Source organism: Cryptotermes secundus, unplaced genomic scaffold (genome assembly GCF_002891405.2).
Source record: "Cryptotermes secundus unplaced genomic scaffold, Csec_1.0 scaffold116, whole genome shotgun sequence".
Classification (NCBI taxonomy): Eukaryota; Metazoa; Arthropoda; class Insecta; order Blattodea; family Kalotermitidae; genus Cryptotermes; species Cryptotermes secundus.
The window spans coordinates 1,092,843-1,113,280 of record NW_019732857.1 but is presented as its reverse complement, the minus strand read 5'-3'; the positions used below and the strand labels follow the sequence as shown (position 1 = coordinate 1,113,280).

The 20,438-nt window shown below is 39.3% G+C and overlaps 1 protein-coding gene across 4 annotated transcripts in view; it reads right to left on the bottom strand.

Annotated features, from left to right (window-relative positions):
• Positions 1–20,438, bottom strand: part of LOC111867780 — a 202,846-nt gene that overhangs the window by 88,402 nt on the left and 94,006 nt on the right. For 2 of the 4 annotated variants that reach the window (XM_023857926.2, XM_023857927.2), the window contains exons 2-3: positions 18,017–18,132; positions 8,591–8,689 (exon numbers count right to left, since the gene is read on the bottom strand). In XM_023857926.2, the coding sequence (XP_023713694.1) occupies positions 8,591–8,689; positions 18,017–18,112 (195 nt within the window). In that variant the 5' untranslated portion in view covers positions 18,113–18,132. The remainder of the gene's footprint in view (positions 1–8,590; positions 8,690–18,016; positions 18,133–20,438) is intronic. The other 2 variants (XM_033752799.1, XM_033752800.1) reach the window with 1 other exon arrangement.

Below are 20,438 nucleotides of genomic sequence, written 5' to 3'. Positions count from 1 at the left end.
CATGTCCGGGATTATGTTATGAAATAGGTTCCCTCCACCCTAGGATTCGGGAAACGCAACCTTGAAAGACGGAATGAACACGTGATCGGCTCCTCAGTAACTTGAAATAACGACTGAAAGTTGCCGATTGGTGAATAGGGAAGGAAGCATAGGATAACTTTAGGCAACGAGACGCGTCTAAATAATGACTGAAATTTTAAATGCTTTGGAATCCAACTGTCCTTATACGTGAAATACCTAGGTCGACACCCATTCCCGGAATCAAGGCCCAGTGCTGGAATGTGGAGCTAATGACTTCGAATTAAATTAATAAAAATTAATTACATTACATAATCAGAGTCCGCTAGAGCGCATGTGTACAACAGCTACAAAAACGTGAACATCTTAATAAAAGAACGCTATAAACTGAGCTATGAATACATTACAGGGCTCAGAATCCCGTTGCAGTATTAAGTACTTCTTCGCATACCATTAGGTAATTTATGTCCGTATGGAATAGACAGCAAGCCGTCAACTAACTTGTACATTTTTAAAATATTTCACAAATTTAATTTATGACACAAAAGAAGGAAGCTGATATAACTTGATGGTTCGAAAATATAGACGTATACAAGGCCCAGTGATAGCCGTAATGGATGTAGTGAGGTAAACCGACGTATGTTATAGGCAGTTAAAACAAGGCTGGATGACTTCAATAGGCCGGTATTTCTTCGCCTCTGAATTCTGTGGCACCTGCGGATGTATATATGTGAGAAATGTATTGTTCTTTATTATACTGTCAGTGTCTCTTATTGAAATGTTGTGTTTATTGATGACAATATCCCGACAGCTTCGAAGAAGGGAGTCGAATGAGCAACTTCAACATTTTATAATCAGAATGAATGAATGAATGAATGAATGTAATATTATATATTTTAGGTTTTCATGGCCCTGAGTCTTCTCTGGGTTGTGACGCCGTACTGTCTATTGGGTGTCTTGAAGAGGCAAGCAGTATATTCTTCCGAAACCGCAATACTCCAAACTTCGACCTTCTTACAGTCAATTCAAGTGATATTCGAAAACACGATTGCATGATTTGTGTTATAGAAATGACTTTTGCTTNTTTTCGAAAATATTTAACAGTACTCAGACGTTCAAAAACGTCTCTCGTCTTACAATTTGAATTAATATTAAAAATCGGCTCAATTATATGTGGTTACGGAGGGCGCCAGAAAAATATACCACGGGCGCCGCGTTGGACAGGGCTGATATAAACCTACATAATGAATAATTAAATCGTATAATTTTCGTTGTTTGTATAGCAGACTCTGATACGAATCCCACTTAATTTACGTCACGAATACTATTGATAGCCATTTCATTTTTATTGTGTCGACAAATCCATATACCCTGACATATAAATTCTGGATTCCTAAACAATATTTTGGTCCATCAGGCTGTCTTGATACCTGAATAGGGTGTTCCACTTTCTGAGGACGGAAATATTTAGAAGTTCAGTTCAAATTGTATCAAAGGCACCACAAAGTTACAAGTCAGTGAAAACGCAGATTGTATCTCGTGACGGACCTTTCGCTTGACGTCCTTTCTGTGGAGGCATCAGTCGTTATGCTGCGGCTGTTGCGAGGTGCTTTACCTGCGCTATTGTGCGTTGTGGCACCGTTCAGCGGAAACCGTTCCCGGCCACTGGCTGCTGTCATGCCGAAACGGGAAAGATCCCGGAGTGAGCAAGTTGGGCATGGTAATTATGCAACATGAAGAATGCTGCCCTTGGGCTCTCTGTCTCTTCGGTGGACAGCAAATTATACACTGCCTCAAAATATTGTCCAGAACAGAATTTTTTCGCATAAATATAAATATTTGTCGTATTATAGCTATCTAAGGACACTGTATCACTTTCAGCGGCCATTTATATTCGGATGTTTTCAAAGGACGACCTCCTTCGTGAAACATAAAAAAAATGGGACGGAGCAGGTGCAGCCNTATTTGTCGTATTATAGCTATCTAAGGACACTGTATCACTTTCAGCGGCCATTTATATTCGGATGTTTTCAAAGGACGACCTCGTTCGTGAAACATAAAAAAATGGGAAGGAGCAGGTGCAGCCTATTTCATTGTACTACTCCGAAATTGGCCTGGAAAAACTGAAGAAAACAACGGAGAACCTTAACATTGTCTGTACTCGTATTCTGACCTAAGTTAAATCGAGTATATTCTCATTTCCAAACAAGGCAGAGGTCGCTGTCTTCGCTGCTGCATCCAGACTGGCTTCTGAGACCACCCACACTCCTGTCCATTGGTTACCGAAGGCTGCTTCTGTGGAGTAAAAGCGGCCGGGACATGAAGCTGACTACTCACTTCCATCTAGAACCGAAGGTTAAAAAGGAATGCAGTTAGAGCTTCACTCGCCCGTATATCTTGATGGCGCGGTGAGCAATTAATTAGGCAGTGGCACAGTTTTGCCTTAATTCTATGCAGGTTCTGATGAGCGGCTTGTAGTTTCTTACCTGAGCGCTGTTTCCGTCAAGAGGGACAAGAATCTTTGCATTTTATTTTAATTTTTTAGACTTTAAGTGGGTGCAAGGAAATGTGTGTTGGGGCAACCAGGCGACCTTTGATAGTTAGTAGCTCTCTGCTACGTAACAAGATTTTCTTGTTAAGTGGAACTATAAATTTCAGAGCTGAACTCGGTTCGAGAATTGAAATACACGTATTCTTAACACTTTAAGTGGATACACTGCAAATGACTTATACACACTCAGATTATATTAGATATTTCATTACTTGGAACATTTCATTAAGGATTTCCATTAGTTATATTCAGTTTTCATTAGGAATTGAGACATCTGCTTTTTTTTAACGTTTCTGTTTGTGGCGTTTTGAAGTTCAGGCGCTGGCTTTGTTCCATTAATATCCAACCTGATTTTTAATAACCGAAGCGTATTGAATTATACTACATTGTCTTTGGATCCGTCCAATCACAGGCTGTTGCTGTTGTTCGCCATGTTGTGTCCTCAATGATGGCCATCGTCCCAACGAAATGCAAGCCGATGAACTGATTGAAGGTTATATAAGTTGTTCCTTGTTTTAATTCATGTCTTTCTGCCACCTTCAGAGAAGAGTATGAGTTCGAGACCAGAAACAGAATGCCGTATAAAACAAATATTCTGTTCCCGATGTTCCTCAGATACAAATTATCAGCTCTGAAAATAAGGCAAATGGATGAAGGTGCGGGCATTGTGGGGTAGGTCAAGAACAGAAACAAATGATTCGTACGAGAATAAATCGATAAATTAAAAGCAGTTTCCTTTCTTCTATTTTGAACATAACATAAAACATCCTCGAGTTCGTCATATTGGCAGTTTCCTCAGCATTATAAAAATGTTCAATATGCATTTGTAAACATCGCGATAAGTCCCTGCAACACCAAACTTCGCTTCTTTAACAAATTGCGTTAAGTTTTCTAAGCACCCTGAAAGCTAAGTAAGTAAGCAACTACTCCACGGCACTGAAATTGTTGAAAATGTAATATTCTGTAAGCAAATCAAGACATATCCAGACTTTTTGGAACAAGGAGGTTCATTAACTTGTTCACAAATGCCAACCACTAGATACTATGAGGACCCATTGAACCCACGTCACAATCTCATTCTGGTGCTTTAACACCCTCGTATTCGCTTACTTGTCTCTGCAGCACTAAATATGCTGTCATACTGAGCGTCGTGATCGTACTGTCATAGTTTCTCGTATTCGGAGGTACCAGGTTCGAGACTTTTCACTTTCCGAAGCTAATATTGTGAGAGTAATCTGAAAGGGGCCACAATTCAAAGCAGTCGCATTATGGTCTTCTTCAGATCTCATATGGCACTTCACAAACTCAGAAGTTTTGTGGCGTTAGTACTTCCACACAGCCTATAGTGTAGCTTAAACTCCTGAGGTTGAACGAAACTGCTGTGTAGGAGATTTGAAAGTCTGACGGCAGGTTCCTGGAAAACTACCCGTAACGCCTTCTCATGTGTTCATTTGTAATAACACTAACGCTACAGCCTTGGGTGAGCCTTGGCCTCCTCTACAACCGGTCTCCACTGCTCTCTGTTCCTCATCTTCTCTATCCATCCTTTCACCTTCATCTTCTTTGGACCGTTCTCAACATCGTCTAGCCAACTCATCCTGGGTCGTCCTTTTCTTCTTTTGGAATATAGTCTTCCTTTTAACATTCTCTTTGTCATTGCATTATCTTCCATTCGTTCGACATGTCCCAACCATCTGATTCTCTGTGACTTGATAAATCTTACTATATCTTCTTTCAGTAATGAGTTTATCTCTTCGTTGTATCTTATCCTCCATATATTATTTTCCATCACTGGTCCGTATATTTTGCGTATTATTTTACTCTGGAACATTCTCACTGCATTCTCTTCTGTTACTCTTAAGGTCCATGTTTGTGCCCCGTATGCAGCAACAGGTCTTATTAATGCAAGATTTGAGGCTTTCACGGCGGTGACTATGAAGAAAGCAGTCTTCTGGGATTTGGCACCGTGTATATGTGGTGTTAACCGACGTTTCGGAGAACGTATCGCAGACTGCTTTTATCGGTTCTCACGGTCTCTTCGCTTGCGGAATTCTTATATTTTTCCTTGTACCCTGAAGATGGAGGTGATACGTTCCTCCGAAACGTCGGTTAACACCACATATACACGGTGCCAAATCCCAGAAGACTGCTTTCTTCAGGTCTTATTAATGTTTTGTATAATTTTAGCTTGTTCATTTGTAATATTCATGGACAAATGACGGTGCAGTAACTGAAGAATATATTTGCTGTCTGTACAAAAATTAATTTACGATGTTTTTCATGCGACATTTTAAGATTTATATATCTTCTTTGTTACTGGATGCAGTCGTGTGTAACTTTCATAGACCGTTCCTCACACTTTGGAAATTTGTTTATTTGAACGCACTTTTCTTTATTCATCAACCGACCGCAATTTCCATTACAATTTAAATGCACGTGAAAGACAAATATCCTACGTCACTGAATAGACTAAAACAGACGTCTGCCATTTTCAGTTACAGAGCAATTTGTTCTTTCTTCTTTCGCCATTCTCTTCTGATACACTTCTGTTATTTGATGTTATGAAGCAGGCAACATTGTTTAACAGTAGTTGTATGCAAATCTGGTTTATCTCCAGTGATCTTGTTCACTCAGAACTTCAGAGCAGGTTGTGTATGTTCTGGTTAGATCGAACTGAACTCGACTCATGCTCTTGTAACTGGAAGAATGATGGGTGACTACTGAAACAAAAGGAATGACCATAAACGTGATCTTGAGTTCGGGTCGGACAAGTCCCTCTAGAATATATAATACAGCACTCACTAATCAGGAATGCCCTTCAGATAACTGTCTGCCTGACAAGCAAAATGTACATAACTTGCTTAAAAATACACGACCCTGAATAATTTGTTATCCATATTTTAGAAAGTAAATAAGAAAGCAAGAAAACCATTGTGTTCTTCATTCATTTCTTATTGATATATTATACTGAAATACAAATTACATATTTAATTACTTGCCAGAAATGAAAGACCACATTTTGTCGTTTTTAATAAACATTTGAGAAAATTGTTATGATTTATATCTTCTTATATTTAAATTTCGTTATAAAATTCTTTTAATTGTATGAAACGTTATTCTGAGATATGTTAATTTAGTGACAACTGCTTCCTTCCGAACTGTCCTTTTCATAAACAAATGCTCTGGTATAACTATGATGAATAATGAATTATATGGTAAATTTCTGTAAAATAAGACATAAACTATAACTATGAAAACTGGATGAATTTTTTAAACTAAATTCGAAAAATACGTAATGAACATGGAATAAATTAAACGCTTGTTTAATATCAATATTTGTAACAAATTTTCACGTTAACGTGGAAGATCGTAACAGGATTATTTAATTTCTTACTTTCTTATAGTACTTTTCCTGTTGGCCTTGGGTTCTATTCAGTCTCTAACAGAAATGAGTACCACGAATCTTCTTGAGGGTATAGGGGGCTGGCGCGTAAGGCTGACAACCTTATCGTCATCTGTGAGCCGATTGCCTAGAAAATGTGGGAGCCTCGACGTCTCACAACCCTATGGGCCTCCACGACCTGTTACAGGGATAATTTTCTTTTCGTCTTTTCGTGTGTAGATATAAGTCCGTTTAACTGCATGAATAGTAGTAAATATTCGATTCCAACTAAAATGTGACTTTAGCTGAAGTTTGTTAATTCAGTGCCACTGCCGGATTTAGTTTCTTATAGCCTACCTTCATGCTATAAAAATTGGGCTTTGTGTAAAAGTTTATTCGATCTAAATTTCTTAAAATTAAGTATGTCTCGGAACCGGTAGCGAACTCGAGGCTGGAAAAAGTGCCTGTCTATGTAGCTTTATCAACAAGACCCGTACGGTGAGGGATCTTACTGGCACATTAAATTCTGTCTTAATTAATGTATTTATTTATCTTCTTATCTCGTTCTACTCTCCGTTTGCTACCTGCATTCTTACTTAGGAAGTCATTTCTTGTGTCCAAGCAAGAGTGGAAAGTTGTGTTCTGATTTGATCTTAACATATTTTTAAATGCTTTCTTTGTAAATTTGCACGATGGAAGGTGCGGCTGCTTGCGACAGGGGTAAGTTAAACCTGTCGATTTAAATTATCAGACCGTTGAGGTGCCTTAATTTTTATTTTTTATCCTGTTCTCTCTGGGTTCGACTCAGCTTCTAACAGAAATGAGTACCAGGAATCTTCCTGGGAGTAGAGGGCGGACGGCGTACAAGGATGACAACCTTACCGCCATCTGTGAGCCGATTGTCTAAAAATATGGGAGCCTCGACATCTCTAGCCCTGTGGGCCTCCACGGCCTGTTACAGGGACAGATTTACCTTACCTTGCCTTATCGTAGCGTTAGTCACAGACAGGTCACGTCCAGATATCAGCGAAAAGAATATGAAGGAAATTAAGTAGGCTTCCACTGAAAAGTCGTTGCTTAGGTGTAATATCTGTTATAGTATTTATAGTATTAAATACATTGCTCCAATTCACCTTTATCAGACCTGCGGTGCCTAGAACGAGAGGCCTCAAACTGGGGGCTGTACGCCCGTTTCCAAAAGCCACGAACGTAGAGAATGGTCCCCAAGTGGAAGGGAGAAGAGAATGCAGGCAGTTTTAGCAGATAATCCCGAAGAAAAGACTACTGAATAAAAAATGGCGCTGTAATGAAGAAAAAAGGATGAAACAGGTCACTGAAGGAAATGAATTCCTCTTAATGAAGGATTGTAAGAAATGAAAGACGCAATCTCAGGCTGTACATAAACAGTCGTCAAAGGAAAAGCGAAGGGAGAAGAAAGAGTCGGAGGAATTTTAAATTTGAGGGATCATCATTTGAGATTTGAAAGGGACCGAGCGATGTAAACAAAAAATATCAAATTCACCGAAAAACTTGCAATGTAGAATTCAGTGCTAAATTTAATCAAAATTCCTTGTATTATTTTTTTTTTCGAGTTGAAGTCGGTGGACGAACAAACAGAGGCGATCAGTCTCTTCCGCATTTATTTATGCATTTTATTTGAAAAATTGAATAAAATATTATAAAGCAAGAACGAGAAAAATTTATTCTTATTTGATTCTCATCGTCTTGTCTTTCTGATAGTAATCATGGGTTCATGTTGTTTTAAACGTGTTAATAACGTGTGCTGAAGGGAAAATATTTCTACCCATGAGAGCTATGACACGCAACAAACTTGACGCCATCACCCAAAGGACTGTGGTGCAACCCTGTCATGTTTGCACTGACATTTTATCTCACCTCGCTTTCTCAACAAGATGAATTGTTTATTTAAATAATGTGTTGTGGAGTTGACACTTCAAAATGTTGACACCTGAAATGCGCCTTAGCAACCTGTCTCAGCAAATCCATTAATTTATTTTTTATATGTACACATAGCAGCATGACATCAGTGTCATCATATCCCGAGATTATCTGATATCAGCGCCTTAGTTTGGACACAAAAAATGAGATATAATTTTTTTCAAAATATTTATCATTAGTCGAGTGTTCAACATTTAAGGTCTACAATTAAGGTCCATGAAGAACTTACGCCGCATAACTTTTCAAATACACATTCCACGTGAGTCGATTTTTCAGAGGCACTAAGTCAGTTACATGGCAATTTGTGAGAAAAACATTGTGTTTTATAAATTAAATTTAATAGAGTAAAGAAAGTGTAAAATAATTTCTCTTACACGCAAGTAAGCTTTTACCGATATCACACAAAGTTCAATGCCACAGTACTCAATTCAGCAAAACTCGCGTTAAGTTAAATATTGTAATATATATGGCACAGTAAGAATATCATATTAAATAAGGAGATATTATAGTAGGCTGGCGTAATAGTTTGTTCTTCAGGTTTCCTCTTCTCTGATCTTTGGTTAAATTACTTGTCAGCTTCTCTTTATATCCAACCACAGTCAGCAATCCTTTCATTCGTCTTCTTCATATGGAGGGGTATTTCAGAACGCTCGAAAATCTACGGTAGGCAATCTACTTACCGAATCCGATACATTGACATCACATCCGGCAAGAATAAGCGCCGCGACGACATCGGCATGGCCAGCAGACGACGCCAGATGCAAGGCATTTCGTCCATTCTGCAACAAATCAATGCCAAATTTAAAATAGGGTAAAACAAGGAAGGGTCTAAGGATTCAATATTTGAAATTTGTTTCTGAATACATGTGTGCTAGCAGAGAAAGGTTTAAAGGCAACTGAAGTTTAGAAATTCTGTACACTGTTTTCTGCAATCACAAATATAGCAAGGATACTTTCGAGATAACGGTACAGGGGCCGCTCCTAACAATTATCCTATCGCAATTGCCTTATATACTATAATTTTGCCCAATGTCGAAATATTAAAAGAAAATGGTGGAGGTCTCGAGTTGTGGTGACCCAGAGCAGGTCTGTACACGACAAACGGGATTCTCAAACCGTCGACAGCTCCAGTCAGTCACGGAGGTATCCCTGACAATATATTCTGTCTCTCTTTTAAATGGCTGAATTCCGAAAAATAAAATTCGAGGATGAAAATACAAAACGTTATTTTAGAAGGACCGAGATTTATTTTATTGCTCTATAAGAACTACATCGAGTTAATTAAGATGGCCAGTTTATGTGCTGTGAAAAGGAAAGAACAAGGAATGACGCAGTTGTGGCCAAACTCGGGATAAGAGCGCGATATCCTGATGGAAACTGCGAAAATCATAAAACCCAGAATAACATGATTCGAATCAAGTACATACAAGAATAAAACTCAAACTCATCATTTTTTGTGCTAAAATGTTCGATACTTAATTCAGAGAAGCGGCAATACATAAATAAATGTCAAATGCAATCTGTAATGGAAATCGCCATACTATTATATTAGCTAGAAGAAAGTATACCGGTGCATGGAGCCTCAAAGTGTGGGTCTCCATAACCCGACCTCCCTCAATCAGTTTGCGATCTACTACAACAGCGGTCACCCAGCTGTTTAAAGTATAGCTGTATCCACGCACAATATATAGTGTAGAAGCTTTCGGAAAACGTAGCTACACACGGCGAAATATTTCGCGAAATTTTCGTGATGTACAGGTAAAATTTATGGCTTACTTTAGGTGTACAAAGGTTGTAACGATATTTAGGTTCCTCCTGCTACAGTATAGCCTAATAGAGGGATAGGCGGGAGGAGAAGGGTCACATAAATATATATTTAACATTTTAGAGGGTCGCGTTTCAAAAAGCTTGAATACCTCTGGCCTGATGGGTGCCTAATAAAACAGCGGAAAGGCTATGCATGAAGAAATTTGTTTTATATTTTATGGTTGTTAAGGAGCGCTAACTTCACTTCGGCTGGACTTGCGATATGAGACATATTGGCATGGATTCTTCACAGATAGGCTGTTTCGAGAACCAGTTCTTATCGGAGGATCTTAAGAACATACTTCTTGAATGTTTAGGGCCGGTAATTGTAATAAAAACCAAATGTTGATGATATCACGTGGAATCGATACATATTGTATGTTGATTGCTAACTTGCGAAAATGACTGTTATGAAAGCAAGATTTCTGTTCTTTATTTTAGGAACACTACACATCAGAGCTGACAGATTTATTGCTTTAAATTCTTTCTATTTTTGCGTTTTCCCGTTTAATTACTTCGTAGTGAAGAAAATACAGAAAATTGTACGCAAGAGCAATTCGTTCTCAACAGACCTGTAATCATCTCTGTGCTGTAATTTAATTTAATTTAAGTACGAAAAGAAGAGGAAGCGAGGGACAGAAAAGAACTTAGTGGAATTTAATTGTCTGAGCAAGGATAAGCATTACTTATTTTGCGTTGGTGCTTGCATCTCACAACGAATTGTAACAAAATCACGTCTCAGACAATGGACAGTGCCCAGAATGGTACTGGGAGCCAGGAAATCTCGGTACAGCGGCGGGGTAGGTATTCGATTCCTGACCTGAAAGAAACTTTTCTCTACTCCACAGCGGCCAGACAGGCACCCGTGCCCATCCAGCCTCCTCAAATTGGAACAGGGACTCTTTCCCAGGGGGTCAAGCGGACAGGGGGAATTGAAGCTGACCACTCGCCTCCATCCAGCTAATCTTACTTTGTTTGTTATGATCATGGCCGAGTATCTGTCCTGCCGCTTTAATAATGTTTGATTATGTCATGATCATCGTGCCAGAGGAGCCACTCCAACTTCGTACTTTTCAATTTCTTACTACAAATAATAAATAATGCGATAGAGCCACCCTTACGTACGGCCGAGCTATGTTGTGTGTAACGGTGAAACACATGCAACATTTTGTAAATGTAGTAGAATGTAAGACATCTCTATCGAGCGAAATCTGAATTTATATATTTGATTTGACGTCAATGAATAATGGAGAATTAGAAATAAGCATATTATTTGTGTGGAAATGCATCATAAGCAGACATAGTTACAAATTCCGAAAGAAATGTTCTTTAATGTCAACAATTACAAACATGGCGTCTGCATGAATATTTTATGTTATATCTGCCAAATGAACATAATCAGAGGCTGTACTACAGAAAAATTCATACAGAAATCGGTCACTAAATATCTAGTTATTAAAATGGAGTTGTTGCTAGCCACGCCAGATAGGCCGATACTTAAATATTTGAAGAAAATATGGATCGTGTATTCTTTCGAGAGCTTTTCGTTTCTAGTTTACACACCTCTTTGCATGGAATCATTACTCTCTGGAATCTGAACCTGATAGTCTGTAGTTGGTGTTAAGCCAGAATTGACTCCCTGTTATCACTAATTACAATATAGTTTTATCTGGAATCAGTTTCTTTGGATTAGAGAACAAGAGAAATTTTGACCCACTGGGTCTTGAAAAACAAGAATATCAGGGAAAATTCAGAATAAATTCAACACGTTTCTAGCTTACATTATCACCACGGATACACGCAATACCGCTTTGGGCTCCTTTCTTACAGATGGCGAACTTGTGAGGTGTGCCTTGAAAAAAAAAACAGAATAACCGATGTTTATNGAAAACTAAAAAATGTTGTGTATGCCAACAATCCACATGACTTGGAGGCTCTAAAACAAAATATTCGGGAAGCAATTGACAACATCCAGCAACGTGAATTGCAACAAGTTTCCCAAAATCTGTTTAAAAGAATTCAGGCATGTCTCACAACAGAGGGCAGACATTTTGAACATCTTCTATGATGGTGAGTACAATATTAATTACTATATTTGATTAATAATTAGCGGAAGAAATAAATAATGTGCGCTAACAGTTCCGGCCGCGCGACAGCAATTTCCTCGGCAGGTGGCGCATCGCTTTCGCATGAAGTTGCCGACGGTAAAATCAGTGTCGAATCAGCCTCGGCTATGAACACTCTGTATTTATAGATGCATATATGTTATTGATTTTTTTTATTGTTGGCACTTCTATTCAGTTGTTAATCATAGAAAGGATGATAAACAGTGCGTCTACAAGAGGTCCCGCCGCACACTGAGGACTTCTATTCTTGCAAGGTTTACTTCAGTTGTGACGAAACCGCCATTTGTTTGGGACCGATCCTAGTTGCAAGATGAATAGCCTCGCAGTGCAACACAACTTGTAAGAAAGATTATCACTGGCGGCAATTTGTCATGCTCTTTCCGTACGAGTATTGATATGAAAGCAACGGGACCAGGTTTCTTGTGGCAAAACAAGACGAGGGCGTTCAACTTATTGCCTTCGCTCTGTTCTTCCGTGTCAAGGTTAATTAATTGATGATTGTCTCCGACAAATCGTTGGGCGTGTTGTTCACAATCCGACGTTGCGGTATAGTGTTTAGCACACTTGCTTCATATTCTTAGTGTAACGTTTTCAAATTTCGGCCGGAAGGCTTGCTGTCCTTCGTTTTTTCCATCAGTGCACTACTGCCCCCTCTCGCATCCTTCCCAGTTTGTATTTAATAGTTATCCTGAGAGTCGGTGACCTCTAATCTATCCATTTTTCAAAACAATTTAAATTATTATGAAAAAGTTAAATATTTCCATCCAGTCTGACTGTTTACGATTTTGTTCTTATTTCAATTATTCATGCCCTTACATGTTTCGGTCTTCAGAGGGACACCTTTACATCAATACAGTTAGAAGTCACTATTACAGTACATGTTCTAAAAGCCAAAATTATACAATATAAATAAATACAGTTGGCTGTAAAATCTAAAGTTTTTACAAATACAGCGGCTGTTCCAATACTTTAAAATATTTATAGTTAGTTTGATAAGATTATTAGAATTCGTAAACCAAGCTGGTTCGTGCCGTCCCTCTTATTATTTCTTTTTGACGGGGGGCCGAACTTGTGTCACACTGTCGTTTTCGAGAAGAGGGTTCTTTATGTTGTCCTGTATGTGTTTGTGGCCCGCTGTGTTGCTTTTACTCACATTATTATTGTTCATAATATTATTAGTGTGACGGACCAGAATGAAATAAATTAAATTTAAATTAAGTCAAGAAGAAACAGATGGGGCACGCGGTAGTGTAGTTGGTTGAGGCATTATGCTACAAGTCGGAAGGTCGCGGGTTCGATTACCAATGAGGTCATTGGATATTTGTTTTTCAATTTACCTAATCCTTCCGTCCGCATTATGGCCCTGGGGTCGACTCAGCCTCTAACAGAAATCATTACCAGGAATCTTCCTGGGGGTAAAAGGCGACCGGCACGTAAGGCTGACAACTTCATAGCCATCTGTGAGCCGATTGTATAGAGAAAATGTGGGCGTCTCGACGTCTTACAACCATATGGGCCTCCACGGCCTGTTACAGGAATAGTTTTATCTTTATCTTTACCAAGATGAAACAGATAAGAGCAGCATGTTGTTCAAGATATGCCTAATCGTGACTGTCGTTTGGCCCAAAATCAAGCTAACCGAACTGTCACTTTTAGACCATATACCTGAAGAAACATCGAGAAGTCGCACGGGTCCAGATTCCTACCCAGGAATCACATTAGTCTGCTGTTCGTCGTCCTTTAATAGAATGTGTGTGTGTTTTTTTTTTGCCTGGCTTTGAAACTACGTCACATAAATCTGAATATATGGGATCTGAGGTTGTCACAGCGGTGACTCCTTATAGTCTGATAGATTTTTACCGACGTTTCGGAGGAACGTACTGATGACTCTACCCTGAGGGTGGAGGCAATACTTTCGTCCGAAACGTCTATATACTTGTACCAGATAACACGGTGCCGCATTGAAGACGATATTGCGAGAACATCAGACCGAACAAGAATGTTTCATGTTAAGGCAGGTGGTGCATATTACTTGCAGTAACTACTGTACTCTGATTGGTTAAGAGCATCTCCCTGCAGCAGTTCCATTCCCTGTGAGGTAAGTTTTTGCTGCCTCACACTTGCAGATAAGAGCTACATCTACAGCAGTGTGACTGATGCTGACCAAGGGGATTGACTATTTATCACGTTCAAAAACACGAAAGTCCGTTCTGACGAAGACAGACCGTAATGGTTGCCATTTGGCAGGTGTAATTTTCTAGCAGTCCTTGGGGGTACGTACCGTTATAATTATTCTCATGAAGGCGGGAGAGGCATTAGGGTGATAGTGAAGTACGGACCGATGCACTCCACGATCTCTGCCATCTCTGTAGTGTCGTTAAACAGTGTAATTTGTATTTACTTAGTAAAGGTTATAAGTGCAAACGAACTTGGCGAAAGGACATCACAAATTAATACGAAAAAATGACAAGCAAAAAAACTCCGTGGCTTTAGTCCGCAAGCGAACTATACCGACGTTGCTCTAAAGTTGGCACTAACTTCGCCGGCAAGCGGCGGTTTCTCGGTCGGAAATAATGGCAATAATTATACAATTTATATTACGAGTAGTCATAGCATTAGACATAGTAATAGAAATAATACCAATAATAATATAAGGCTTGTCGGATTTGAGGTTCTCACAGCTTTGACTGTGAAAAGTACTATCCTCTGAGACGTAACGACGTGATGACCGGAAGAAGTCCGCCGAGTTCTTCCGAAACGTCAGTTTCTATCGGATTACGATGCTTCGCATCTCAGAAATAGCACTCTTCAATGCAAAAGTCGTTTTGGATAATTCATAATACAACAGCATGTCAGGGTGATCAAGCGGTGATGATTTGTACTTGTGAGTTATTCCTTTCGAACCTAAGCCGAGACACCTGATATCCTGGTTGAGGCTTTTGCATGATCTTCCTCCGTACTTCCAGATAAATGCCAGTAGTGCCTCGATTAGGTCACAATAGCTTCCTTCCGAATCCTTCCAAATTCACCGTGAATCATACAGTTCAACGCTGTGTAGTTTAGGCAATGATAGAGTCGTAAAATAGCCCATAAAAGGCGCAAGTAAATGAAGCTAGTAAGTATAATACGCAATTAATGTTAACGGACACGAGAATGAAAATTTAAGCTTTTTACAAATACTTTATTATAGAAAGATTTTATAAGGAAACCCCCGTTGAAGAGAACGAAATTTTAATGATCCTTTGTTTTTTACGAAAAGCATATAATTTGTTTTCTGGTTCCCATTAATTAAGTGCCGCATTTAATAAAATATGAATTTATTATCATGAACTGTGGTATAGACAATATTTCTTTTCGTAAAAGGAATGTATTACGTATTTAATCGTTTTTCTAACTTAGTGTAACAAAGTCTTCCTCGAGAGGCCGATAGCCTCTGAAGTGGCCTTTCGTGAATCCAAAACTTCATTGCCATGTTCACAACAGCCTAACTCTGGACCTCAAGAAATTAATTCCAGTCTACAGATTCACAAAACATAAACAAAAAAACTCCGTTGCCTGTAGTCCGCAAACGAACTGTACTGACCGAGCGACCGTCGCTTGTCGGCTAAGTTAGTGCCAACTTTTAGCGGATAGATGGTGTCACGTGGTCAGCACAACGGATCCCCACAGCCGTTAATCTCGGTTTTCTTGACTGGAGCCGCTATTTCCTTGAAATAGCTTCTCAGTTGTCATCATGAGGCTGAGTGGACCCCGATCCAGACCCACTACTTCTCAGAAAATGTGGTAGCGCCGGAGAGCGAGCCCGGAATCTCTGAATCTGTAACCAGGTACTCTGACCACTAGACCACAAAAATACAAAAATACAAAAATCCTCCCTGTATTTACGCGAGACGATCACCCATCTGCCTTACTAATGGAGGGAGCAAGGGCCTCCGAAACGTCGGAAATACAATCTATATAGATGTATTGACAGTGTCATGCCATAGAAACAGGAATCGCTTCCTTGGTTTTTGTGCAAAGATGAATTAGGTCATAAAGCCTTTCCCGAAACTTCAGATTCGAAAATTAACTCAGGGCTACCAAGATATCTGTTTCCCTAGAACGGGATGCTTAGCCTTAGATTTGCTTCACAGATATGCGTTTTTATTTTTGCTATAAAGGAATGGAATTCTAGCTCCATATATTCTTAACATCGTCACTAGACGAGGGTGAGCTTCATGCACCGCCCACTTTAAACTCGGGGAAAGATTCCTCGGACATGATTTTGGCTTGGCCCCAGAGCCGGTCAGGACCCGATGATGAGAAGAATAATCCATGCCTCCAAAAATAGAAATTCTGACATATTGATTGCTTCTCCACACTTTCACTATGCCTATTATTTCCTCCTAGATAATCACTTGCTTTCTGATGATTGCATTATGTTTATGGTTGAATATGGTCTCTGTATTGTAGTCAACGGAACTCGATCCAATCTGCTGCACTTGTTTATTTTTTGTACTTTATTTTTATAATCCCGTTTCAGAGGCAAGCATAAAGAGTTCTTCTGAAGGAATTTCCATTTCGTATTCTGACTAGAGCACTTGTGGCCGGAGTTCTACAAATATATTTCCCGACTGCCCCATTTATTTTAATAGTTATTTGTGTTCTTCCTCATTTGATATAGCACCAAAATGAGACATTGCAAAACTGTTCGTTTCGGTTGATTAATTAGCACTCGTGTTTTGTAGTCTGGAGTCCCGAGTTCAAATCAAGGCCCGGACTGACTCGAGGTTTTTAGTCGTTTCTTTCTATGTTATTTCCAGTTCAGCGTTTGCAGTCGTTTTGTCTGATCTATAATGAGAGACAGAAAATGCCGTTAAAAAATTTAAAATACCAAACAAAGGCGCTGAAGCGCCTAAATGCGAGACTAGCGTTAACTTGTCTCATGTATGTTAAACATAATTTTATTTGGAACAAGAAATATACAGGAGAGCGTCGCACTTAGCTAAAGAATAGATTAATGCATGTTGCCTTTCTCAAAAAAAAAAAAAATACGCGTAATTCGCTTTTTTTTTTTTTTTAGATGCATTGCGTTTGGAATTCTGAAAGAAAATTTTAGCTGTCGAGTTGTGTGCGATCTCAAATCCAGCAAGAGACGAAGTTGAGAAAATTTCACACTTCAGCTTACGTCAAACTAAACTGTCAGAAATAAGGCTTAAGGAGTCAAGAGATACTTTCCCTGTTTCAAATGAAGTCGCACCATTCACTACGTGATGCAAAATATTTACACCTGCCCTGCTACCGGGTATATTAACCTCGATAAATAAAGTTGGACAAGGGGAAGACTGGAGACAAAATCTCTCCCAGCCACCTGCATAGCATAGCGTTAACTTGTCTCATTGCTTCAGTATCGACTGAAATCTTCTGGAGCTCGATTCTGCAGAACCAAACAAATTTCCGATGTAGGTATTTACCGCCCAAATACACTTAACTATGACTTATGTAAGCTTGAAGTTTTCAGAATGAATGAAAATATTATAATGTGGCCTCGAATACGTATATGTACTATTCGAAATGAGTTCACAATATCTGATCCACAAAAATAAACCCAGTACACACTGATTTTCGAAAAAGATATCCCTTCTCCTCCTGCTGCTCATACGATTATTACTACTGTGTCTAAAAAGTAAAAAGTAAAGGTATCCCTGTAAGAGGCCGTGAAGGCCCATAGGGTTGTGAGACGTTGAGGGTTTCACATTATCTAGACAATCGACTCGAAGATGGCGGTAAGGTTGTCAGCCTTACGCGCCGGCCGCGCTTTACTCCCCAGGAAAATTATTTAATTAATTCCTGGTACTCATTTCTGTTAGAAGCTGAGCCGACCCCAGGGCCATAGTGCGGCTGGAAGGATTAAGTCAATTGAAAAAATCCAATGACCTCATCGGGACTTGAACCCGCGATTTTCCGGCTTGTAGCATAGCCCCTCAACCAACTACGCTACCGCGTGCCCCTACTACTGTCCCTAATACCACTAATAATTAGTACTATTACTGCCGCTAGTGTTCTTACTAATGGCTCACCTGCTGCTAACATTCGCTTATTCCGAGAAATGGAGTTCCAGTTTCGTGACGTTCATGAAATCCAGAAACTACATCAAATTACAGTGCAGCTTAATAATTAGGAAACACTGCTCACCTCGTCCGTTTGTATTTTAGCTCCGTCTTCTACGAGGCGAAGGACTTCCTGTAGATTTCCTCTGGCGGCGGCTTCCCGAAGCTTCGCTGCTGCCATGCCCTCGCTGGCTTCATCTGCTGGAATCGCAAACAAAACAAAGACCCATGAATAATGTGATACCTCACAAGCACATACAATGATTTTCATACGATATAAATCTTTGAGTATCCTTACAGTTCTTAGTAATAACAAAACAATTATGTGGTGAGACTTATCTTATGCAACCACCCATACTTCATGGTAAAGTGACAAAGGATTTCAAATTGATCCTTTATCAGAATACTTGCAAAATAAATCCTTCAGAAATGATGTCTTATAAGAATACAAAACAACGCCCACTCTCATTCCTCAGCAGTATTATTTACAGTCGCATTCAATATCCAAGGCTAAAGCCCATATTCACTTTCTTTGTTCGGATCCATAGTCCATACGTTCGGAGCCGTACCTAAGTTGTCATTACGAAGACTGCATTGGTTCCCCCTGCAGCAGGAGGAGGACGAGGTTGAGCCATCTATCACGACGCGACTGAAAATTTGTTAGATAATTGAGGATTGTCTGCATTAGAATAACTATTGGTAAGTCTCGTGTTGAGAAGATGTACAGAGCGTTTCGCAGATCCCGTACCAACGGCTGAGCAGTTACAGCAGTGGGAGATGAGAGATTATAAAGCCAGAACACAAAACAAGCGTCTCTCCAGAACCATGGTCACATCTGTTCCTTTTTAGTTTTATGACGCACATTTACGTCAAAATGGTGCACTAAACGGTGCAGCCTTATACAAGTAGATGCACTAATAATCAATGCGGAAATTACTCTGAGAGGCATAATTAAAATAACTCACCAGTTTTAGCTAGAANTCCCGTACCAACGGCTGAGCAGTTACAGCAGTGGGAGATGAGAGATGATAAAGCCAGAACACAAAACAAGCGGCTCTCCAGAACCATGGTCACATCTGTTCCTTTTTAGTTTTATGACGCACATTTACGTCAAAATGGTGCACTAAACGGTGCAGCCTTATACAAGTAGATGCACTAATAATCAATGCGGAAATTACTCTGAGAGGCATAATTAAAATAACTCACCAGTTTTAGCTAGAATTGTCGCTAATGGGAAGCATTACCGTGATTTTAACTTGGGCCTTGTAGAATCGAACTGTATATGGATTGATTTCCCCCCCCCCCCAGAAAGAAAAGTAAGAATGTTGGTCATTCGTGGTATATCAGGTTCTGATGTGTGTGTACGTGTGCGTTATTTAAATATACTGAAGAGACTACAGATTCCACGGAGTAATGAATAAGATGTGGTAATAGCAAGTTAGAGGGATGAGATTTACTCTAAGGTAATATCCATTTGGAGACTGCGGGAACTACATAGTCCGACGCAACATTATTTCATTTTACTCAACAACTTTCGTCCATTTTTTGTAATTGACGAAATGGGCAGTACGTATAACATAAATGGAGGATGGCAAACGCATATGAAATGAAATTGGGAAACCCAAAAGTATAAGTGGTAGGATAACGTTAAATGGATTTGAAATACATAGGGTGTGAGGGTGAGCTCTATGTTAATGCGAAGAAGGGTAAAATCTTGCGAATTCTATAATGATTTGTCTTAGACACTTAGACAGTATAAGACACTCTGAAATTAACGTTAGAAAACATTCTACGAATTTATTCAGCTTTTAACTTTTTCATTAATATAATTTTGATTTATTACTAGCGTTATTAAGTATAGATTTACCACATTTCACAAAAATTTGTTAGTTCTATATAGTATATTACGATTGTGTTCCGCATTCAAGCGAGAACACAGAAGCTACTTAGTTTCTCTATGTTTATTACTGAAACAAACAACTTACTAGCGCTCAGTGGAATTACTGTGTCTTTCTTATAGAAAGCATTTAGGTGAATGAATGTAAACGTAGCTGATCTTACGAGATCCTGGGCTATAACTCCATTGAAACTACTGATTGTAGAATAGAGATATGAGATAAATATAAAGAAGTAAACAAGTAGTGTTAAGTTAATTCCCACGTGCTTGAGATTTAAGATACTGGGACTTCTCCTCCAATCTCTGACAGTCGAGAATCAGCCTTACACGTGTTATTTGCAAGCAGGCAATTTGAAACTATAAATATTTCAAACTGAATATCATCAGCTGATGATATAGATAGGGAGGTCCAACAAAAACACGATGCTGGCCAGCGGGGCGTAGTTTTCCCATCTGTGTTGTCTAGTGAGCAGTGTGTGAATATGCATTATTCCGTCTCTAGAGACCCTGGCTGTAGTTACGACATCAGGTTTCCTGGCACAACGGTGGGAAGTTCAGCAACAGAATGATTACAGTTTATTCTATTATAGGATGTTGTTATAATTTATTA